This window comes from Anser cygnoides, chromosome Z (assembly GCF_040182565.1).
Source record: "Anser cygnoides isolate HZ-2024a breed goose chromosome Z, Taihu_goose_T2T_genome, whole genome shotgun sequence".
In the NCBI taxonomy this organism is placed as follows: Eukaryota; Metazoa; Chordata; class Aves; order Anseriformes; family Anatidae; genus Anser; species Anser cygnoides.
Genome location: NC_089912.1, coordinates 68,791,081 through 68,815,735, shown reverse-complemented (window position 1 = coordinate 68,815,735; position 24,655 = coordinate 68,791,081). Strand labels below are relative to the sequence as shown.

The 24,655-nt window shown below is 40.7% G+C and overlaps 1 protein-coding gene and 1 long non-coding RNA gene across 2 annotated transcripts in view; one reads left to right on the top strand and one right to left on the bottom strand.

Annotated features, from left to right (window-relative positions):
• Window positions 1-4,797: 4,797 nt before the first annotated feature.
• On the bottom strand, window positions 4,798-12,059 carry LOC136788892 (uncharacterized). The gene is made up of 2 exons (XR_010827433.1): window positions 11,703-12,059; window positions 4,798-6,820 (listed from the first exon to the last, which is right to left on the bottom strand). It is a non-coding gene; the product is annotated as an uncharacterized lncRNA (long non-coding RNA).
• Window positions 12,060-12,277: 218 nt separating this feature from the next.
• OXCT1 (3-oxoacid CoA-transferase 1) overlaps window positions 12,278-24,655 on the top strand; it is an 89,572-nt gene continuing 77,194 nt past the window's right edge. Inside the window, exons 1-3 of the mRNA XM_066987599.1 lie at window positions 12,278-12,545; window positions 14,917-15,025; window positions 16,457-16,547. Coding sequence (XP_066843700.1) covers window positions 12,462-12,545; window positions 14,917-15,025; window positions 16,457-16,547 — 284 coding nt within the window. The 5' untranslated portion in view covers window positions 12,278-12,461. The remainder of the gene's footprint in view (window positions 12,546-14,916; window positions 15,026-16,456; window positions 16,548-24,655) is intronic.

The window sequence follows — 24,655 nt, the reverse complement described above, 5'->3', positions numbered from 1 at the left end:
TATTTATTTATTTTACGGCTCCAGTTTGCCGTCCAACTTACAGCAGCTCTCCTCCAGGCCTCCGGAGATGTGCAGCTGGCGTGTTGTGAAAAAAAAAGTTTTATTTCTGCTTGCTGCTGCACCGCTGTAAATCGGCTCTTGCTTTTTTATTCAATAAACACAGAAATGTTTTATCTCAATACGTTATCTAACTGTTCCTCTTTCTGGAAAAACTAACGCATTAGTGCTCGTGTGAGCTCTGCGCTCATGCGGTGCTGGATTTTGATAGTTTACATTTTAAGAGTGACTGAAGACTTTTTCCCTCTCTAGCTTGCAATCTCTTCCCAAGTTACTTACTCTGTTAGTGCTTAATTCACACTAAAAAACTGCCTGCAATGTACAGTGCTTGTGAACTGGTAGTGGAAAGCTGCCTACATACAGACACCGGTGGTTTTGCTGTTGCCTGTTTTATGTGCCTTATGTAAAAGCTATCAAACAGATCAAATACAACGAAAAAGTAAAACCAAAAAGCCAAAAATACCTGCTTCCAGAAATGGTTTGATTTTTTAGGAGAAATCTTTTAATATTTTTTCTGTCTGCTGTTATTTACTCCTGCATAGTCCACATCCAAGCACAATTTTTCATCTAAAGAACAGTTGCCTTAAAAGTGAAAGTATTAAGGTAAATAATTGTGTCATTCCCGAGAGTCAAGGAGATAGCGCTTCTTGTTTAAAATGAAATGCAAGACTTGCCACGTTGACAGTTTGGGGACTGAAAAATGGCTGCGTGTCATTCAAGTTCCCTTCTGCTGTCCCAGATACTCTGCTTCCATGGTCCTGCCTTCAATTTTGTGTTTCAACATCCAGTTATGATTTATATTGCTTTCTTAGTGGCTTTCTTTACAACTTGGCAAGTGGGTGAGCCCTTAATAGTGGAGGAGATGTCAGCTAGTCTTTCAAGATGTGCAGTGTGGAGAAACAAACAAACAAACCTGTAATGGTTGTGTGTTGACTCATTCGATAAAGGAAGTGGTATCGTTCTTCAGTCTGCACTCTGGCACTGCCGCTTATTTTAGCTGTATCTTATTTTAGCTGCATCTGTTCTGAAAGAAAGCTAAATGTATATGCAGTGACTTACGTCCAGAAAGTTACACATTGTTTCTTTACCTATTCAAGGGAGTCTGGATTTGACCTTTCTCATCAGTGGTTTAGCTGGAAGAGATGTGTTAATACCAAGCTGGTGAAATAGAAAGCTGCTACAAATGAAGAGAAGAAAAAGAAGAAGAAAAACAAACACTGGAGACATGAACTTCTGAGGAAAAGAGAACCTCAAAATTTTTTAGTGCTATCATCTATTCATTTTTCTCCCAACCTGGTTTTGCCATGAAATATTGGTGCAGTCTGTAAGTGGAAGCTATAATGTCTTTCAAGCATTTCTCTTGTTCTGTACCCTGTTGGGAAGTGGGTTGCAAACAAACAGGGTGTCAGGAGTTCTGGGCAAACACCCATGGAGCTGGGAAGAGAGGGCTGGGCTGAGCACAGCTGGGATGGTGCCACTGTTCTGCTGTGGGCAAGCTCAAACCTCTGCTTGGGCTCTGCCTTGCTCCTGGCCGGGGTGGCCTCTGAGCAGCTCCAGCATCCATCTCTTCTCCAAGCTGCATCCCCCTCTGGCACTAGACTCCTAAGATGTATGTTGCAGCTTGTAGAGCTACTGTGCTAATCTTCGCCTCACACCCTGCAGAGCTCTTTGTACAGAAGACAGATAAAAGAACATGTCTGATTATTTGAGAGAGCAACAATCTCAATGTGCCTGATGTTTTGTTTTTGCTTAGAAACTGTTGGGATAAAAGCCCTGACAAATGTTTGGAAGATAATGTCATGGTTTTGGGTTTGCTACCTCTCCCCATTTCTTCCCATTTCTCTACCATTTCTTTTCAGGGCTGGGAAATCTTAAAATCCAATTTCTCCAAGCTTCCCACAAAGCAAGTTGCATCCCCTATTTTTTGGAAAATTTTCCACGTTTAAGGAGAACGTTCTTACAAGATAGCTCTTAGCATAAATTTTCTTGAAGGAAAAAACATTTTACTCTATAGAGCTACTTTAGGGAATAGTTGCAGTACGGTAAAACAGTCTCTGTTAAAGATATTTATGTGGGGCTTGTAATAATTTGCTGCTTAGTGTCTCCAGTTTTAAAGCTACTGTTACTAATAAGGGAGGAAATGAGGCGTTGGCTATTTAAAAACAGGTTCTGCTCTTAAACTGATGGAAGCACAACAGGTAAACAGAGAAGCGTCACAGTGTGTGGACAGTTCAGGTTGACAGAAGAGGGAGAGATGTTACTGTTTCATTCTTTGGAGCCAAGCAAATGGCATTGCCGCAACTGTCCTGTCATTTGGGTTTTATATATAAATATGTGTGTGTATGCACAAATACATATACACAGTGTAAATGTACATGCATGAAGCACATGCATGTAAAAACATTGGTTTTGTGCAGTATCTGTAGAATTACATAAGTAATAAATATAGCCATGATTTTTGTTTTGCAAATTTGTAGCTTCAGAATATACACAAGGGTCTCTTTAAATTCAGTATGTCGTTTATTATTGTTGTTATTATTATTATTATTATTATTAGCTACAGTAGATTCTACTGCTGCTTTCCTTCTAAACCACATGCTTTTCACTCCTTCTGAGATTGGTGTTTAAATGTGCATGCTGTTAGAGAAACAGACCGTCTGTAACCTAGTTACCAGTAAGGAATTATTTTTGTCCTGTGGTATTCCATCAGCACTCCTAACTATCATGATAAACATGGCTGGGAAACTGGGCTCGCCTGAAATCTCTAAATACCTGAAAATTTCGAACACATTAGAACAACTAATGTCTTGAATACACATAACATACTTTGCTTTAGTGGCCTTCTTATTTCTGGAGGTTAAAGAAACAATAGTTAGACACAAGCGCATTTTTCCTCTGTATGTTTAGTGTTACCCAAACTAGAATTTAAAGAGAGGAATTGGAAAACCATGGAGGCAGGAAAATGTTAGCTTTAATTAAAAGTACAGACTTGTCTAGGGAAAAAAGCTTTGTGCAGCAATGAATGATATACTTTTATCATTACCAGCAGTCTCAAGAACTTTGCAGTTTTGCAGACTGTGCAAATTTTCTTGAACTGTGGCATATAAGTGGGGTGATAAAGAAATCATACTAATTCTTGGAGAAAATATCCTGAGAGGAACTTTTTGGATTAAGTGAACTGTATATTTTGATTATGTGCTGTTCTGATCTCTAGAAAGAACATTGGAAGAAAGAGGCTTTCCGTTCACTAAATTTCTTCTCTGACCTAAGGTTACTAAACCTGGTGATGAAGACAGCATTGGATTACTTATGGTTTGCTTTTGGACTGTTCATGTGAAGGAGAAAAAAAACTACCAGACACTATCCCTTATCCAGGAATTCCTAGCAGTTTTAAAGTCTGTGGTCAACATTTGGCTTTGAAATGAACAGCAAATACAACGCGGATATTAATACAGACGTGCTTGGCTGATTTCAGTTTGTAGCAGCGTGCTTCAAGTCCTGTAGAATCTGGAAAGGTTTATAATACAGTATTTGGTAGGTATCTTAGAATGACAGTAAATTACCATGATTTCAAGAATAAATTTTTGCTTTTATTTTATCTGGTAAATTACCGAAGCTTGGTGTATATTTGTAAAATGTTAGGTAGGAATGGCAAATTTTCATGAGCAAGGAAATGAGAAGTGACTCACCTATGCGCTGTTTTTTTTTTTTTTTAATTATTATTTCAGTTACAAGGTTACAAACTTTATAACATACAAAAGCATAACAACCCAAAATAGGGACAAATACAATTTTACTGGTTGTTTGTGTAAATTCATGATTTATGTGTGAGGTGGATACTAGACTGGTTTATCTGTCTTATAAAGGATGCTCTTCTAGTAAGTTGTGCTTCTAGTAACTAAGAGGCATTCTATAAAAAATAGTCCAACATACTTGCTCTTTTTACTTATATGTATTAATGATATTTAGTCACACTTATCTGCTATGGGGCTGAATAATACAAGTTTGCTCAAAATATATTACTTGAGGTCAGTCTTGGTTTATTTATATTAGCATATTTATAGCACATGAGCTTCATGAGTTTGTTTGTCTAACAATATCTACAAGAAAGCTGGTCAATATTATAGTACCACTTTTCAAACGTCTCTCTGATTCACAAAGGGAGGTGCGTGCTCTTGGTCTGTTTTACCGAGTGATGTTAGAAGTACCAGGGAAGGTGTGCAAAACTGGAATTTAATCAGAACAGTGCTAAAAGAGTGGAAAATAGTTACCAAAGATTTACTCCATACTTCTGTGGAATTAAACTCTATGAAAATGATTTCCAGAGTTCGAAGTCGTAATGGATAATGTCACGTCATTGATTAAGGAACTATCAAATTAAGCAAGTCCTCTTAAAATAAGGTTATATATTCAGTCTGAAATATATTCAGGACAGAGCATTGATATTCATATTGATGATGCCAAATGTGAAACTGGGCATAAGGGTGATCTGTAATGGAATTGTACTTTGTTCAATGGATTTGAAATAATTAATTCTGGAGAGGCACGTGAGTGCCAACTATTTATAGCCTCCGTAGGTGTGTCATATTTTTCTTGTCTAACCTTGCATGACTGTTCTTTGTTCTACCTACTTCCAGTCTGTTCATATTTTGGGTCGTGCCCTGACAAAATAAAAAACACCTGCTTTCTTATGATGTGGTCACCCGCGTGTAGGACAACATGGTACCTGACCTGCATTTAAGTTTAAGTAGGCTCAGAAAATATAAGATGATTTAGCAGTTTGATTATTGGTTGTTAGGAAGTGGCACGTGCTGAACTTTGAAGTTGGAACTGCTCTTCTGGAATGATCTCCCAGGAAAAGGGGAATGTTAGAGCCGGAGAAATAGGGGTGGTTTCTCGCAGCTGAAGGCAGAATTTAAGTAGCTTTTTAAACAGCTTTTCTATTATATGGTTAATGATCAAAGAGCTGTGTGTACTGTGGACAGCTTCATCATTATGCCTGGCACATCTAATTTATGGGTTCCTGTAGGTGTCAGGCTAGGAGAACTTGCTTACAGTAAACTTCACCCCAGCCTCCAACTGTAACAGATTACTGTGTTTGTGGTTCAGGGTATTATTTCACAGTTGACCTTTAGCTAACAAAGAAATAAGGCCATTTGGTCAAAAAAACAAATGACTAGACTCATGTCCCTACTTGCATGGTCCCAGCACTTCATTGTATTAATCTAAGAGTCACATAATGGTTTGGTGTGTGAGGTTGGCTTGCTTATCTGACTGAATGTTGCCTTTTTTTTTTTTTTTTTAATTCTATAGACTAAGTATCAAGCTTATCTGGGTGGATGTAAGCAGCATAACTGGCAATTTTGATGATTTTCCCCCAGACAGAGCCTGTAACTTCCTTTTGAGACTGTTATGTGTAACTTACCCTTGGAGAATATACGTCAGTCTTGTAGTAAAGTTTTGTGCCACAATAAGAGGCTTTATACCGTTAATTCCTTTGGATCATAGTGAAATTAAATCTAATTGGGATTTTATATTAATCATTGTAGCATTTAGTATTAAAGCTTTTCTGGTTCTTCATGGGCTGCTGGAGGGGAGCAATTCTGAAATGGGGTGGGGAAGAAGGAACATGTACTTGATAAACTTTTAAACAAGGTAGAGGTGTCATGCCTTATTTTGGCAAGCATTTCTTTAATAAGAGTGCTAGTTTAAACAGCTGTTCTGCTTTCTTGCCCCTTCTGTCCCCTCTTTTTAGGCTGCCTTGTAGGTTGTGCTCATGCAGTTGTGTGTGATGAACATGACTGGGAAGCTCATCTGTGTTCAAAGCCTCCCCACCCCTTTTTCTGGGCTACACTGAGTGTTCACACATGCATGTGCCTGCACCTTCCTTGCTAGTGCAAGAAGTCCATGTTTCTAGTGCATTGGGTGTGGAATAGGATGAGAAGTGTCAATCCACAGTTCTGGCTGGTGTGCTGGAAGTCTTTTACCTGCAAGTGTGACTGCTGGTATGACCTCTTGAACCTATGTTCAACCAAATGCCCAATCTTTCAAACACATAAGGAAATAAATGCAAGCATACGGATTTTGAAGACCGGTTCTTGTCACAGGTAGCTCGTCCATTATGGCACACAACTGTTGAAGTGGTGAGCCATGATAATAGTGATCAAGGTTTTATTCAGTGTGGTAAACAGGAAATATAAGATTGTTATCCCATGATAGGTTTTCTGATTCCTGTTGTGGTTAGCTTGCAATTGAATGAAATTCTGGAAGTGCTTGCTTAAAGTTATTAACACTTTAAATACACTACAAACAAAAAGCACCATACTTACTTATTGGATGAACAATTGAGAGTCAAGTGAATTATACATCCTAAAGGCCCATTAACATCTTATGGGAATCTGAGGCACTTTTTGCCATTCCCATAGCAGTTATTTTCAGTTCAGTATATCTAGTTACCGTGGTTACTTTAAAGACCTCTGTGCCAAGCTTGGTACAGACGTAGCACCTAACTGAGGCCTTACAGTTTTACATGAGGACAGCCGTTTCTGCTGGAGGAAGATAAAACATCAAACTGCTCACTCTGCCTGTCTGAGAGTTCAGCGGGATGCCACAGGGTGTCTCCACTGTCCTCAATCCATTCCAGGTTTTAAATTGGGACGTTTCATAGCACTGATGTCAGTCTCGAATGAAAAACTGTACAAACCCCCAAAAGCAGAGTAGTGAAGTCTCTGCGAACTATTGCAGTATAGCTTCAGGCTGGCATCTGGGAAAAAAAAAAAAAAGAAAAAAAAAATTTTGGACCTTTGAAGAGCTGTTTGGAGCTAGTGAAGTTGAAAGCAAGAGGCCTGAGAGCTTCTCAACAAATAGCTGTGTGCTTGCAAATGCAGGGAACTTACCTGCTGTTTAGGCTTTTTTTAGCTTTTTTTTTTTTTTATCTCCCTTTGTGTGTGTGTTTGTAGGACTGTATTTAAAAACAGACTGTTACATTTTGCCAAAAACAGGGGAGAGCTGAAGGAAATCCCCAAAATTTATGACTAAACAATTCCAAAAGGCCTTTTAGAAGTTGGATGAGTGAATGGTAAGGCTTCTTTTTAAATCACCTGATAAAGAACATATAACAATATTTTCAGATTTTGCCATCTATCCCATGTGTACGATTAGGTGCCTTCCTAATTCTTCTGTTCATTTGATCGAGACTGAGAAATGAAACCTAACAAGAAACAACTGTCACATTTTCCTTTTGCATGTTCAGATCATGCTTCCCATTCAGAATGTTGACCAAGCTATTGATGGACTGCTCCACTGTACAGGGGAGGTCTGCGCTGCAGGGAGTTGTTCCTCCAGCAGCTGAATTAGGCAAAGCAATGCAGATGAAAATGTATTGGCACCTGGTTTTGTCAGAGCATGCAGGGAGCTGGCTCCCTAGAGAGTAGATGATGAAATAATTATGTGGGCTTGGACTCTGTGTGTGGATTTGCATGCCAGACTCCTGTAGCCAAGAACTGGTGCTTGACACTTAAGCACCACACCCATGAAATGGATGGCAAAGTCCAAGTTTCACCTGTAACTCTGGTTTCCTCTTTGAAATTTGCAGTCTAGGCATGTTGCTTTTCTTCATTTCCAGCCCCACTGGCTGTCCCGTAGTCTCAAGGTGCAGGACTAACTGCACTGAATTACAGGGCGTGTGATTTGTTTACTGCATACAATTTCTGCAAATGCGGTTCTGTGTTAGAATCTCAGAATGGTTTGGGTTGGAAGGGACCTTAAAGGTTACCCAGTTCCAATCCCCCACCATGGGCAGGGACACCTCCCACCAGACCAGGTTGCCCAAAGCCCCATCCAGCCTGGCCTTGAGCACTGCCAGGGATGGGGCATCCACAGCTTCCCTGGGCAACCTGTGCCAGGGCCTCACCACCCACATAGGAAATAATTTCTTCCTTACATCTGATCTAAATCTACCCTTTTTCTATTTAAAATCATTCCCCCTTGTCCTATTACTGCACCCCCCGACAAAGAGTCCCTTCCCCAGCTTTCTTTTAGGCTCCCTTTAGGTACTGGAAGGCTACTATAAGGTCTCCCCGGCGCCTTCTCTTTTCCAGCCTGAACAACCCCAGGTCCCTTCTCATGTTAATGTTTTATACTTCTTTCTATCAATTACGTTACCAGATACAATGAAAATATTTCATCACTAGTAGTTTAATAAAGTCTTCCTGGGCTCTGAGTTTTAAATACGTTCTGTTTGCTTATGAGATTTGTTTGACCATAACCCATGCAGCTTATTAATGTAACGTTGAGTTGCAGAATCTGGAAAAGCCTGTTACAGCAGTGCTAACAACATGTGCTGACACGCAGAGTGTCAGCTGCTCAGGATTCCTGTTTCCAATTTGTTTCTGTAGCCCCTTATGTCATGTTTACCTTTAACCCTCAACAACACTAGGATTAGAGTGTAAAATAACCCCATTCTTTCTGCTTGGCCAAAGGGGAAAAAAAAAAAAAGACTTTCTTGTTCTGTTGCACCCTTGCAGCAAAAAGCTTCTTCTCAAAAATGAAGAGGTTCAGGAGGGTCAGGCTGGGCGTTAGGGAAAGGTTCTGCACCCAGAGGGTGGTCGGGCACTGGGACAGGCTCCCCAGGGCAGTGGTCACAGCACCCAGCTGCTGGAGTTCAAGAAGCATTTGGACAATGCTCTCAGACACATGGGCTGATTTTTTGGGCAGACCTGTATGGAGCCAGGAGTTGGACTTGATGATCCTTGTGGGTCCCTTCCAACTCAGGATATTCTGTGGTTCTGTGACATGATATAGAAATTCTTTTGTTCAGTATTGGCTATACGAAAGTTGGGCATCCTGCCTAAAATACAAGTGCTATAACGGAAACTGGAATAGCGTGAAACAAACAAACAAAAAATCCCTCTCAAATTATTTTTCATAAGATCTGCTTATGCGGTTAGTTGGTTTTTTGTTTTTCTTATCTAGGTGAGCCCTGATATTCTATTAAGTTATTCATTGTAACAAAAATATTTGTTGACTTTCTTTAAGCTGCTCAGGAGGTCGTTCAGGGGTAAAGAACTGCTCTTGCCAAAGAGTTGTTGACTCTTCTTTATTATGTAGCTTCAGGATCCTTCCACATTTTAATTTCCTTTTTGGTCCTACGCTTTGGCCCCTCAAGAGAAAATGTTGACAGAGTTAGTTGGCAAAAGGATTCCTCAGCAGTTCCACAGGTTTTCCTTCCACAATCTTGGCACTGTGATTCTCTCATTTCCTTTAATTTCCATAACTCTTTAGAAGGTGGCTTTTTTGTTTTCCAGTTGATTTTTGCCTTTGGTTTAATTTATTTATGAACTTTCATTTGCTAACTCCCTGCTAATTTTTATCACGCATAGTTTTCACTAAACCTGCAAGTGCACATTTTACTTTGTAAAGAGTATTTTTTTTCCTTTTTAATTATTTATTTTCTTCTGAGCCTTATTAGTAAGTTGAATATTGAAGTTCACATTGCTTACTAGTGTAATCATTGGTCAGGCAGGTGGCAGCCCTTTTGTCTTCCTCTAGGTAAATACATCTCCTGTAAATGCTATGAGTGTAACCTGAAGTTTTGAATGGTTTTGCACAGGAGCTTGCAATTATTTTCATGTTCTTAGATGAAATTTATTTATGATTATCCAATGTTGTTATGTCTCTATCATGTAATTCTCAAAAGGTCTCTTCTTTTTATTCTTCCTTTATTTGCTTTTCCCTGTGATATTCCCCTCTTGTAGGAAGATAGTGATGTTATAAAATTATCTTCTTTAAATTTTCTTTGACTTTCCATTCCATATGAAGGGATTTAGATTAATTTCACTATATCAAAGATGAGTTTCTTGTGCTCTTGAATGATTAATGTAAAAAATACCCCAGTATTTCAAGTAAAAGTATTTAAACACCAACCTCTTGTTTCAGAATTGGGACCTATTAATGCATTGGAGGTAAGTCCAGGTGTTCTGTGTGTATTCTAGATGCCATATAATTTAAAGAGCATTCCTTTCTGCATGGTGCAGTGTGTGATTTTTCATGCATCAGTAACTGTGGGGTTTTGTGAAATTCCAGTGGATCTGAAAGAAAGTAATTTGCTAACTTTTAATTAGGTAAAATCTAGGTGAACTACAAACATTACAGAACTTGTATAGAAGTTGTTCATTTCAGAGCTCTGGTTCTCCACCCTGTATAGATGGATGAAACAGATAAAAAAAGTCTGCCTATTTGCTGACTTTGATAACTTTTGCTGGACTTGGGGAAATATTAAGTATTTCACTGTATTGCAGTGCTGACTTTGTCTTAATATACTTGATAGTAGTATTATTAAGCTGGTGGTATAATGTTATACATGATGATTAACCTCCAAAATACATACCTACTGACTTGTTTTTGGCACCAGGTGCTCAACACTCTCCCACTATTCATTTATAAATGTAAATGTGAAAAATGTTTGACTTGCATGTTACCACTGGTACTTGGTTTACTTCATTGAACAAAATAAGATCAAACAAACTACAAGTATCTTTGATTATTTTGGAGACTTTGACTACCTGGTGATAGTCCCTTGTGTGAAGAGCTCGAAATCATATAAGAAATTAATACAAGTAGATTATCTAACATCCTTTATAAACTACTCCAGAATAAATGATTTTATCTGCTCATTCAGCAATGTTTGAAACTTGCCAAAATAAGATGCTTATGCCCCAAAACATGTGGACCTTGCACAATCTTTTTTGAATAATTTGGTTTTATAAAATCTATAGCACCTCATAAGTAAAAGTTATATCCCCCTAATTTCCTAGTTCATTAACCACTTTATATGGGAAGGATTATCAGCTTTGCATAATAGATGTTCCAAGGAGGTATTATTACTCATGCACTTGTACCTACTGCATGCAGTTAGCCCCCTTCCTCCAGCCTGCAGATAAGAACACCCTTGGAATCCCCACTAGTCCAAAACCCACGTGAAATAGATGCTAGTTGAGTATCTAACAAGTACTCAGAAGTGAACAGTTGGGTAAGTTTGTGACTGCACACAGCTGGTTTAAGGATACTGAACTGAACTAACATTTAGATGAACAAGTTTTGCAATACTTAGAGAAAAATTTTTCATGAAAGGAAAAAGGATGTAAAGGATTTACACGTCTATATGAAATTTAGCTAGAACTGAGGTTCAGAAATACAGTTCTGTAAAACTTGCCTGCAGATGTTTAGTCCCGAGAAAATACAGACCCAACTGTTACTGCAAGTTCATCAAGCCCCTGTAAAAGGCAGCTTTTCCCACCTAGAAGTGCCCCAGACCTAGCTGTCTAGCTAAATCCAGTGGCTCGGGAAGAGGGGAGGATGTTAGTGACCTGGAGCCCAGCAGGAACATTACCTCCACCACACACTTCGCTGGTGTCTGCAAGGTTTGTGTTATGGGAACTGTCACTACTGGTGTCCTTGAAAGCATGCAGGGGGCACTTACAGCGTGTGGCACGTCAAGGTGACATGGCTGTGCTCTGCTCGTGGGCGCCAGAGGCCCATGTGTGCCAGGCTCGGCCAGCACTCTGAGCCAGATGAAATGGGTGTGCACACTTCAGAGTGAGACCAGCAGAACTCTTTGAAAATTTGCCTCCTTTGTGGCAGATTACCTTGCTGTGTGTTTTCGCCACCGTAGCTGAGGAGGACAAGGCTGGCAGCTGTGCTGGAGCGAGCCTGGAAAGGAGAACAAGAGCAGTCTGACAGGCGAGGAGCGTGACCACCCGTCATGTGCTGGGGGCACTCCTCCTCTCCTGCATCCGAGCTGCTGCTTCCATTTTTCTGTGAATCTTTGTTCCACTGGGCATCGCCGGCGCATGAGCTGATCGCCTGGGGGTATTTTTAGAAAGCGTAAATAATGGTGGAGGCATCCTTTGAATTCTCCTCGTCACAGCAACGAGAGGTGCCGGCGCTAAGAGGTCCACGCCATGTGACTGCCTAAGGGAGCGTGCGTCTATTCCAGTCGTCACATTTTCCACACAAACATAGCATCCGACTGCCCGGCGGGGACAGCGGGGGGCCCGGCCAGCCCCGGGGCCCAGCCCACACCCCAGTTACACCGCCGAACCGCCCCTTACGGCTGCGGAGCCGCGGGGCCGGACCCTCCTTCCCCCTTCCCTCAGGCGCCGGGCCCCGCCTCGGGCGCGGCCACGTCAGTGGGCGTCGGGGCCGAGCCCCTCACCCTCCCCCGGCACGCCTGAGCCTACGGCGGCGCCTCTCCCGGCCGGCCCTCGCTCAACCGGCGTCGGACAGCAGCACCAGCCGCCCCCTCCTCCTCCTTCATCCTCCTCCTTCATCTTCCTCCTCTTCTTCTCCTCCTCCTCCTCCTCCCCCGCCGGCCGCTCCCTCCCCGCGACCCGCGCAGCCAGAAGATGGCGGCGCACAGACTCCTCCTGCCGCCGCTCGCCCGCCGCATCCTCCTGCCCGCCGCGCGGACACGGGGCGCCGCCGCCGAGGTGAGGGGCGGGACGGCGTCCGTCCGCCCGTCCGTCCGTCCGTGTCATCCATCCGTCCGTCCGCTCGGCTTGCGGCGGGGCGGCGCTGACCTTGGGGGAGACGGGGAGAGGGGATTCGGGGTTCGGCCCCGGAGCGCGGCTCAGCCGCTCCGATGAGATCCGTGGGGCCCCTGCCCGCTCCCGTCTGACCCCCCCCGGCAGCCGCCGGCCGTCGGTTCTCTGCCCTCCGCCTCCTCCCTCGCCCCTTCTCGGTGTTCCGCGGTGGCGTTGGGCGGCGGAGCGGCTCACCTGCTGCCTCCTGGCGCACGTGTGGGGTGCCCCGCGTGTCTCCGTGGGCAGGTGGTCCTGGCTGCTTCTGCCTTCGTTTTGTCGGGTTATGGCTTGCCCTTCTGCAAGGCGTCCTGCCCCTTAGCTGGTCGTTCTGTCGCGCTGTTAGCCCTCTGCTCCCGTGTGTCCTGCTTTGGGCTGGGGTAGCTAATTTTATTCCTTGCAGGCATGGTGCTGTGCTTTGGATCTAGGGTAGGAGGGATGCTGACAGCACACCGATGTGTTAGCTGTTGCAGAGCAGTGCTCGCACGGAGCCCAGGGCAGTACAGCCCCTGGTGCTGCCCGGCCAGAGAGGGGCTGGGGGTGCACCGGGAGCTGGGAGGGGACAGGGCCGGGACAGGTGGCCCGGGCTGGCCGAAGGGGTGTCCCACACCGTGTGGTGCCGTGCTGAATGATAAAATGGGGGAGAATTGGCAGGGGTCTGCCATTGCTCAAGGACAGGCTGAGCAATTGCGCTGCGCATCACTTGCTTTGTGTATTCTTTTTTCTTCCCTGTTAATCTCCCTTTATCTCAGCCCACCACTTGCTGCTCGCCTTCCTGGTTGTGTGTCCACCCCCGGCAGGGGACAGCGGGCGGCCACCGTGTGCCACTGAGCTGCCAGAGCCACGGCCACCACCTGCGGCTTCGGCTTCATGCCCTGGCGTGTAGGGACACACTTTGCAGTCGTGCTGCAGTTCCGAAAATGTGTTTCTGAAGGAAATAGCCATGGGGCTATTGAGCGTGGGGAAAAGGGTCTTATTTTCAACCACTACTGTTCCCACTTAATAATGTTTTCCTGAGCCCCTCAAAGCAGAGGAGCATCGATGTTTCCATTGGGAAGGAAAGAAGCCTCCATTCAAAAAGGTTTTCTGAATACTCAGTGCAAACCCTTCTAGCCTTAATTTTATAAAGGAGGCGGTTTGTGTAGTTTTGAAACTGAGCCAAAACTGCTGCACTGGTTATAACTGGATCTTAAGACGACTCTGCGGGGAAGAATACTGCCATTCTCTTTACGTTGTGCATACATTAGCTCGATTATTATTAATTTACTCATTCTTCTCCTTCTTTTCCAGTCTACAATTTCTCTCTTCCACATCAAATTAGAAGTGGAAACACCAGTAGCAAGTATTTTGACCTCCAAATATGCTCAGTTTTTCAAGACTGTGTCAATATAGTGTAGTGGCTTACATGTCAATTGCTGCTGGAGCACTGACAGTACTTCATGAGTATTAATCTGTGATAATATTACTGGGAAATGCTTCAAGGGGAAAAAAAAACGTTTTAGGATAGCTGTGATCTAAGAATATAACAGAGGACTCATGATGGTTACTGTTGAATGGCTTTGCACTATCAAGTCTTGATTTTGGGGTGGGAGTCCTATTGATTTCCCTTTTGTCCTCCCTATTTCATTGTTTGTGGCAGTCTCCCTGATTGTGGGTTGTTCTCCAACAATGCAAATAGTGCTAAGAATGCAGGAGGAAGCTGGGCATCCCTGCTTACCACACTGCCAGCATAGGCTGTACTTCACATTGCTCCTGGGCGTCCACTCAGAGTTTGTGGTGATGTTGGCCCTCTGCTTCAGCGACTACTGATTATGCTTGGTGTCCGGATACTTTGGAGCTACAAGCAGTAATGTATGGGTTGGAGCAGTCTACATGTTGCTCAAATTCGTGTTGAGGAATTGCGTTTGTGGGTCTGTTTACAGTAAGTCACGACTTCTCGACAATTTAAGATGGAATTCAGAAATTTTAAATATGTTTGAATATAGCGTAATGGATGCAGTTTATATGAGGCCTAAAGCCTTCATAACACATATGAATGTAGCAAAATCTGATATGATTTGGGGGATAGAGAGACAGCAGAGTCCTTGTTCTAGACTGCCTAACCCATGTATCTTTCCCTGCACCCGTCTATCCCTCCTTCCACAAACGCGTAAGCTTAGTCTTTGTCTTAGCAGTGTCTTTTTCGTACATCTTCCTCTTTAGTTAGCCAGAGGAAGGGTCATCATTACAGAGATAACATATAATACATTTTATTCACTTACCTCTTCTAATGTTGTTCCAGATTTCTGGATGCTATTTTTCTACCAGCTGCCATCGCAACACCAAATTTTATACTGATCCTGTTGAAGCTGTAAAAGACATACCCAATGGGGCAACTATACTTGTTGGTGGTAAATATTTAAATTCTTTATGGATGAAAACTCATATTCTATCAATGAGATAATTGTGGTTCTTTTAATGTTATCTAATTTGAGAATCCATATTCTTGTATAGGTATTTTAAACAAGTCATTTCCTATCTTTCTACCTCTGCTTGGGACAGACCTTATCAGTAAGCATATCCTGGTTTCTTAGTTGAAGGAAAAATCCTCAGAAAAAAATCATTAGCTTTTTTCCCCACTAATAAAGCGTTAGACTTTACTTGTGTCAATTTGAATGCAGAAAGTTAATTTGGTCTTTTGGATTAACATCATTATTTCAGACAGTGAAGAAAGGCATTTTGGCGTGATTATTTTTATGCATTCTGTGCTCTGTACTTGCCTTCTCGCTGGCTCTCTGTGACCTTGAACAAATCGCCTGAGCTGTTTGACTATTGGAAGTCAAAATAACTTACCTATGTTATGCTGAATGGTTATGTGTAATATTTCCAGAAGAGTCAAGAAATTGTGTCATATTGGCTTTCAACATGACTTGAGCTGTTAAATATTCTAGATGTTTTTCACAGTTTCATGCTGTTTAACCTCCTGAAAGAAAAGGCAATCTCTTTAGTTAACATGCCATAACTGATTTTTAGTACTGAGGAAGAGTAGTGAATGTAATGTTGTAAAACATGGGAAACATCACTAGAGATCTGTAGTAAGGCAAAGAAATGATAATTCTTCCTATTTATCATTTTGCCTTACTACTATATATTTTTTGTTGTTGTTTGATAGGAACAAAAGAAAATCTGAGATTCAGTGGTTGCAAGTTAAATGATAGTAGTCATAGTATTAGCCTAAGACTGGTGCTTCAAATGTGCTATCATACTTCATTTTAGGGGTACGAGGTTCTTGCATAATAGGCAGGGGTGTGAGGTGCCTCAGCCTGGGTGGAGATCTGAGTTACTGTGCTTCTAGTTACTGATCTTACCCAGAAGTTTAAGATTTCCAGATTCTTATCACCTGATTATAGGTTATGCTGTATGGGAGAACGCTTTGCTCCTCTCGTTTGACGTTGTTACTGTTCATTGGTACTGAAGGTTAGTTGGGTGGAAAGGGAAGGAGGAATAATGTGTGTAAGGGCATGGTGAGTGGTTAGGGCACACACCAGGAGAGCCAAGGTCTTGGAGCCCTTCTCCAAAGGCTGTTTGTGTAGGAGTAGACTCTGATGTCTTCATTGCGTTAATATTGCTAAATTGCTTTAATCCAAACTGGGAAGCATCCAGTGACTGGGAGATTCCAGTACTAGTGCACACCGCTCTTCCCAGAAGTGTTGTTTTCTTTAGTCATATAAAGTGCTCATTCTATTCAGAAAAGACTTAACTAACCAGTGCATGTTCTCACTTCTGATTCAGCTGTTTTTCAAACACTTGTTACATATTCAATTTTCTTTCATTTTACACAGGTTTTGGATTGTGTGGGATTCCTGAAAACCTCATTGGGGGTTTGCTGAAGACTGGAGTAAAGGGAATTACAGCTGTCAGTAACAATGCAGGGTAGGTATATGTATGTTTGTGGCTTAATTCCGTTCACGTGAGAAGGCTGATATGTGTGAAAAATAACTATTTTTCATCATAAGGTGTCTGACAATTAATATGAAAAAAAAATTAGTATGAAAAATAGTTGTGTCAGTTTTATTTTTGGAATGAGCCCAGAGAGTACAGTACTGTGTGTATATATACCCCAATTTGTCAGGGAGCAATTGTTGCTGTGGAACATAGCAATTATGTATATTTACATATATATAACCGGTTGATTGTAACTGAAAATATCAGTCATTTGTGTGTCTGTAAATTTCTAGATGGGAATTTTTAATTACATTTTGATGCTTTCTGACAAAATTTTATTACAGCTCTGTTACTTTAAAAAAAAAAGAGAGAATAAGAGAATAACCCCACAGCAGTAGAGAATATTTATGATGGGTCAATGGAGAGACTTTTTTTGTGGGTCTTGAAATTATTTTTTGTTAAATATTTGCCCATTAAGAAATTCATGTGAGGTTGACAAACTTTTTACATGCAATTTCCCAACTTCTCATTATGGTTATTTTTTTACACAAGCTGCTCATCCAGTGTACCTAACAGTCTTCATGTAGAGAAATAACTACAGCCACTTTTGTTAAAGTGCATTAATGGAATAGAAACAAAATTAAATAAAAATACTGACATGCAGAATGTAGTGATGTGTATTTGAAATTGGCCTGGTCAATAAGATGGATGTTCTGCTCCTTGCAGCATGTTGGATGAGTAGCATATGCAGGTAGCCCTAAATTTGGTTCAGTAACTTAACACATTAAATACCACCTACAGCAACAAAATAATCTCAGTGTAATTTGATTCATTGTGGATTTAAAGAATATTGAAAACCATAAAAATTCCTCATTTATTATTTCCTCTCAAATGCAACATTCAAAATTAAGTAGTTCACAAAAAATGTAGTAACATGGGAATTTCCAATTGCTGAAGTTACACATCATTACAGAAAAGAAAAAAAGGGTAAGAATGCTCACACACCAGCTTCCTTACCACCTGGGGTGTATAACCCTATAACCCCAGTAGATCTAGCTGTGAAAAGACTCTTGTTTCACAAGGCAGGAGTTTAGGATGAGCCCTCAAAAAAAAAAAAAAGTTTGCTAAAGGTACATCTAGGTACTTGCACCAGAATAAGGGAGAGATGGGTTTATGTGAAACAGAAGGGTTGTTTGAGTATGAAGAGCTTGATTCCTTGTGTGAAATGAACGTAGACATCAAACCCTGCTTCCTCAATTCCTCCACCCTTGCCAAAGAAGTGAATTAGGTTTGATCTATCTAGTAATGCTTTGTGCTCTTTTCATCTGCGTCATTATATCTCTCCTATACTTTGTCCATAGTTTTGTATCCCAATCTATTTTGTTTTAACTAGACTGAAGTTAACATGATTTAAAACCAGAATATCATTCAAAAATACAGGTACGGAAGCAATTATAGCAATTAATAATGAATTAAAAAAATGTGTTTTACAAATCATTGTCCCTTCTCACATAAAATATTTCGGAACACAGTTTCTTGGTAATAGAACAAGGAAACACCAGAAATCTCTATGTGGTCTTTTGCACTACCTTTTCAAATGCAGATTTAAACGTTAACAAGAGAAAGTACTTTCTTCTGTTACCTACTGTAATCAGCATTGTTTCCTGGATAATAAGATAATACCAACCTGTAGATTGAAATTAGCAGTGGTAATAGGGAGAAGTGTTTCAGAAAATGTTATTCTTTAAAAGCTTGATATTATAAGGGAAAAACTGTATTTGAGCAAAATCAGGCAGTAGTTTTTTCTCAGATATATAATCTTACAAATTTTGGTATATTCTTTTGGGCAATCATTATGATAATTCTGAAGAATTTGAGTTTGCACTTCCAACTAAATTGGCAAAGTATATGGCCCTCCTGTTGCATCAAAAAACTTCTGATGTTTGATAGAAGGTCACACAGCTACTGAATGAGTTCTGCTAGATATAGATATGAGACATTTATGCTTAGTTCTGTTAAGGTTCTCACTTCTGTTCTCTCCTGTTCGAGTTCTTTGGACACCTTAGAAATAAGCCACCAGTTTTATTTTTGTTTACTTTTAATGAAGTACAGTTGTGGTTCTCTTCTTTTTTATTTTTTACTGTTTTTAGAAGAAACTTTGTTCCTATAGATATAATCCAGGCAGCTGAAGTTCACAATATGTTAATCTTATTTTTTTTTCCAGTTCCTCACGCTTGCTATTGTGCATGCATAGTAATGAATATAATTTGCATTAGCACTTAGAGAGTCACACTCAAACCCCTCAGTATCCTGTTGAAAACAATTTCTGTTGGATGCTAAAAAGGAGACAAAGAGATGAAAATTGTTATGAAAGATCAATCATGTAGAAGAGCTCAATCACTTTCCTTATACCCTTATTTCTGAATGACATGCGTCAATAGAGTGAGTGCACAGATGCTTCTAGGAGACCTGTAAAGGTTTAAGTGTGAAGAGAGAAGCATTGTGGAATGGAACTGAGAAGCAGACACTTTCTTTTTTATTCTATAATATAGAATATCTAGTATATGACCAAGGTTGTTGGTGGTGGTATAGGCCAGGTTGGATGGGGCTTTGGGCAACCTGCTCTAGTGGAAGGTGTCCTTGCCCTGGGCAGGGTTGGAACTGGGTGTTCTTTAAGGTCCCTTCCAACTCAAACCATTCTGTGATTCTTTAATTCTGTGATAGGTTGGAATTAATTTTGCTTGAAAGAGTTGCCCTGAAAATTCTTTGGTCTTTGAGGCTGGAGAGATTAGTGTCAAATGTTTGGTTTTCCGTGAATGTTCATGGAAGGCTGATAAGAACCTCACAGAACAGTATGATGATCTGTGCTTCCCTTTAGGCATACTCAAAGTGTTGGTATTTGAGTCTGTCTCCAGTGCAGGCTTCCACCTCTACAGATTTTAAAGGCATTTCAGACCTGCATCCTCATTTCCTTTCGTATACCTGCTAATGGCTGTTACCTTTGAGGGGGTGTTGGAGCAGCAGTTGTGCTCAGGCTTTCCCTGTAGGTGGTATCATATATGATGATTTGAAAATGCCCAAGAACATATGGGTTTTTCATGAAAGCTAGTTTGTAAAAAAAAAAAAAAAAAAAAAAACTGGTTTTAATCTCATATTAAACAGTATTGTCTATTTTGAAATTAATTTAAGAATATGGCCTCATCTTTTGTTTTTATTTATTAACTATTATATGGAATTTAGCCTGCTATAATTTGATAGGGTTTGACATCTGAATCAAATCACAGATGTTGTCATTAATGAAGTCAAAATTCTCATCACAGTGAGTAAAACCATTTAAGCATCTTAGAATACCATAGCAAAAAGCATAGTGATACTACCAAGTATCGCAACACTAATAAATAGATTTGAAAACTGAAATTCATATGCCCTGCAGCAGTAGTATTCAAAGGGTGAGTTGTTCCTTTAATCTTGGGGTGTCAAGTACTTTGTGAGGTGACTAATTTGCCACTTTCCAAGAAGCCTCAGGATTCAGTATTTTGCTTTGGTGCTGAGTGTTACGCTGCAGCTGATACCCTGCTGTGTTTCATCTTCCTGACTGCAACTGCTTTCTATTCTCCAGCTCTTGCAGCACACAGGAGGTAATTGGCTGTGGTTAGGCTTTTTTTCATCTGGCAGTGGGGTTAGTAGGCAACTTGTAATCGGAGCAGAGAAGGAGCCAAGTATGCAGACAGGCAGCCTCTTCGAGAGAACAGTGCAGCAACACGGATTAAGTCACGTCTTTCAAAATGTGTGAACCACGAAACGTTCTTACAGAGAGATCTGTTTGTGACTTAAAGAGCAGCAAAGGAGACAATGCTTCGCTTGCATCTAGGAGAGAGCAGGAGGAAGTCCTGTTGGACCCTTAGCAACTCCTTTCTTTTAGCTGGAGAGAAGGTTCAGCCAAGTTTAGAAATGCTTGGCACTGCAGGGAAACAACTTCAGAGGAGTATGTGGTCACAAGTTCACACCTTACTGTGTTGTGCTACAGTGCAACAAGGAGGAGATTCCTCCTGCAAGCCCTTCCTCGATTCATATGGCTGCTGGCAGGTAAAGTCCTGTTTTGACCTGTGAAAACCTTGCCAGGGAGGGGATGTACAGTACTGTATGAGGCGCTCTTGGGCACCTTAGTTAGAAACATGATCCTGCTCAACACACTGCTGGTTGCTGTGCGCTTCTGTAGTGCCTAAGCTATGCACTAGCCAGTGAAATGGCATATTTAAGAGTAGTTACTCTTTTGCCAAACCAAACAAAGCAAAGTGTTTGAAAGGGAAGCAATACAAATATCCCATATCTCTGCTATTTACACAACGTGCTGCAGGGGAAACTGGGGCTTGTGAACCATGGGAGATACTTAAAGGCGCTATAGTGGGTAGGTGTGCTTTTAAAATGCATACTCGCACACCTTCCCTTATAACTTGTTTTGCCTATGTTGTTCATATTTTAAGTATTTCCTTTACAAAGTATGATTACATGCCCGTTAAATTTAGAAGATTCTATTTCAGTAACCTTCTAGAATCCATTTTATTTTGTCTTTGCTGCATTGTTGTTTAAATTTGGTTAGCTACATATACATCAGCGCACCCTTATTTTAAATCTTGATTCAGTAAATTCCCAACATAGCTGTGACTGACATACAGTACCTTATTGCACTTGTTTTTTTTGTCATCTGCCCTATGACTTCGTAGTACCTGTTGCATACTGACTTCAGGTTATAGTAGACTTGGACATTTCAGGTCAACTTATGCCAAGGCTTCCATTTTTGCAGGCTTACAGGCCTATTGTTTCAGGATATGTGTTGCAACAAAACTAATCTTGTCATTAACAGTTAACAAAGCCAAATATTTAAAATGAAAGTTTACAGAATTGGCTCCAAATTGTTATTTTTCATTAATTATGCTTCATGAAATGGTTAACTAATTTTGGGTATAAGTACATTCTGAGATGAATACCTTTATTCTGTCTCTACCATCTCAATAGACTGACTATGTGCTAGGTAAAAATGAAGTCTGTTAGTCACTTACACTAGCTGCACATGTGGTCTGACTGTTATAAATGATCTACTTCCCTCTGGGTTTTGTCTGCTTGTGGGATTTAAACATGCATTCTTTCTGAATGCAATAGTATTGAACAGTAGGGTTTCACTTACAGTAAAAATAGAAAAGTCACAGCTAATATATCTTAATTACTAATCACCTGAGCGACCATTTTAAAGGAGGTGGACCACATGTGGTCAGATTATCAGAGGTTCAAGCTATCTGCTAAGAAGGCATTAGCAGCTTTTTGAACCTTTGGTTTCTGTGCTCATTTTGGAGAAGTTATTTTTATGTTACAATATTATACATTAATAAGGAGAAAATATCCGTGTGGTAAATGTTTGGTCATTGTGCCTGTATGCACTAAGTTACTAGTTCAGCTGAGTCTAATGTATGGTTTTCATAATGGACTACCTGCAGGTAGAGAGTTGCCAGACAAGGAACTATTCAATGGCAATCTTGTGATGCACAGTTTAGATGGGAAACTTATTGTATGACTGTGCACCCTATATTCATTCAAAAGCACGAATGGTATTTTTCTAGTTTTAACAACTAAATATTTTGTTTTTAAGACAGGTTTAATAAACTTTAACATAGATAAAATTTATCTCGTTTGTCAATAATTACTTTGAGCTAAGTCTGCCATCTTTGACATAAACTTCCTGTTTGTTCTTGTGTATGTAATTCCCATGCCCTAATTCCTTCCTTATATATTAATGTATACGTTTCTTTCCTTTTATGTCAAAAAAAAGAAGTCTTCTGGTAGAAGTCACATCCCAAATTCACAGCAAGTTGAGAATTTTTTCCATGTAGCATATCAATAAGGTGTTGAGTGCTTCTAACAATCATAAAAGTGACAATCACTTGATTCAGAGTGAAAAATGTAACTGAAGAAGTTTATGGGAGAGCGTGAAGAAAGCTTGTATGTCACAAAGATACAATCAAGATAATGCTCAGAAGATCTTACATTGTGATGTAGTTTCTGCATACATAAGAAATTCTTTAAACATCTCAAACATTCTTTCACAAGTGAAATACAAGGTCACCAATGACTCTTATCTTTCTTACATATGGCAAATTGCCAAACTAATGGGGAAAGGTCTGTAATATATTTTTAGTGTGAAGATGAACCTTTTGGGCAATTTACTTCTTTTTTCCTCTGATATTTTTTTTTTTTGTAAGACTCTAATTGGATGCTTTATTACAACTGTTTATAGATTGTTGACCCTCTTTGAACTGCAAATCCCTCAAGATCTGACCAGGTCATCTTGCTAATTTTAGTGTGGAGGTTATTTAGGATTTTGGCAGGGCAAGTTGTACTAAACTTTGCACTACATGGAACTATTGAGAAATCAACTCAGAAGATGACTTGCAGGTTGCAATTACAAATGAGGAGGACCATGTAGGTAAAGAACTCAGCATGTCTGAAGAATTGTGTCAACTTAATTTTAGAAAAGTGTCAATAAAAGTTAAACTTAGCTATCAGCCAGGAGACTGAAGTATGATGCATGCATGATGTAATTCACATATTTAATGGATTAAGTCTATACTATTTAACTTCACTGCAAAGGAAAAATAGGGTAAATTTTAAAAGCTCTGAATGGAGTTTGTTGTTTTATTTGTTGTATTAAAAATGTGATATGCCACTTCATAGCAAAAAGAAAGACAGAGAGGAGTCCTTGCTGCGGACATAAGTTTCCAATGTGCAGTACTTGTCTTTCTCAAAAATTGTCTGCCTTCACACCATTTTGATGGACTTGGCATATATCTGCACTAGTCGTTCATACAAGCAGTGGTGCATCTTTTTTTATGGAGGAGGAGGATGGCAGAGGAACAATACTGTTATTTTGCTGTGAGGCTGAAGCTGAGATGGAGTTACTGGAGCAGAGAGGTTGGAGTTTCCCTGAGAAGGCTTTACTAGTGGAGGGAGAAGAGTGCAGTGCAAGCAGTGTGGAGAGTGAGCAGAGGGAATTTAAAGCTCAGTCATGCTGATAGCTTGCAGGCAGGCCTTCATGATTCCAGCAACCATGGGCTCCTTTTTCTTTCACCTTTTTCCCCTCGGAGTGAAAGGGGCAGTCTCAGTCTGCTGAGCTGAGAGAGGTTCAGTGCATCGTTTCCTTCGTCCTTTGCCATGGGCTAAAAAGGTGGTGAGAGAGATGCTATGGGTTCTGGAAGCTGTGACCTGCCCTGCTTTCTGTCCTACCTCTTCCTTCTGACTGGGAGTGCCTTAGCATACTGAAGCTCCAATACTTCTGTCTTCTTCCTCTCTTCTCAGTTACCTTCCCTAAGATAGTTTCTACCTCTCTTTTCTGCCTTCCATTAACCAGTTCTCAATAGGACAGATGGAAGAATGTGCTAGGAGAAAGGAAAAAAAAAGAAAGTTAAAAACAGTTTCCCTCTCTCTGTTAGTTGATTCCCACCCCTCATCTTCCTCTCATTCTCCATGTACTTTCTTGGTAGTGCAGAACAGAAAAGAAGCAGAAACAGCATATTGGCTTAGCTGGCTCCTCACTAATCTTTTAACCTAATGCGTAAGGGATTACTGTGGGACATGCTCTCACAGGTAGATGACTGGACAATGCAAGACATCAAGTGCTGCTAGATGAGTGATTGCCCACATTTATTTTATCCTTGATTGCATGTGCTTAGGTGTCTTCTGGCAAAGGCCATCCACTCATTTTCTGCACAAAGTCTACAAAGGATCATGTTCTGATGCTGCCAGGATTGCACTTTGTGATGATTATTGTGGGGCTGTGAATGTGCATCACTAAGAACTTGGATGGTTTCTTCAGGCTTTTTTCTTGTTGGTCAAGTTTCATGCTCTAGTTAGGGCAGCCCCTGAGCATGCAACTTTAAGGCTGTATTACTGACGAACAGATAGTGTTTGGTCCATACCTCTCAGCTTGGGAGCCCACCTGGACTTCCTCAGGAAGTGTGAACCTAGCAGGAGACACAAGCTGTGTAACTTGGAGCAGATCCTTTTGAGGACTGTAAAGCTAAAGTTACAAAGTAAAAAGAGACTAG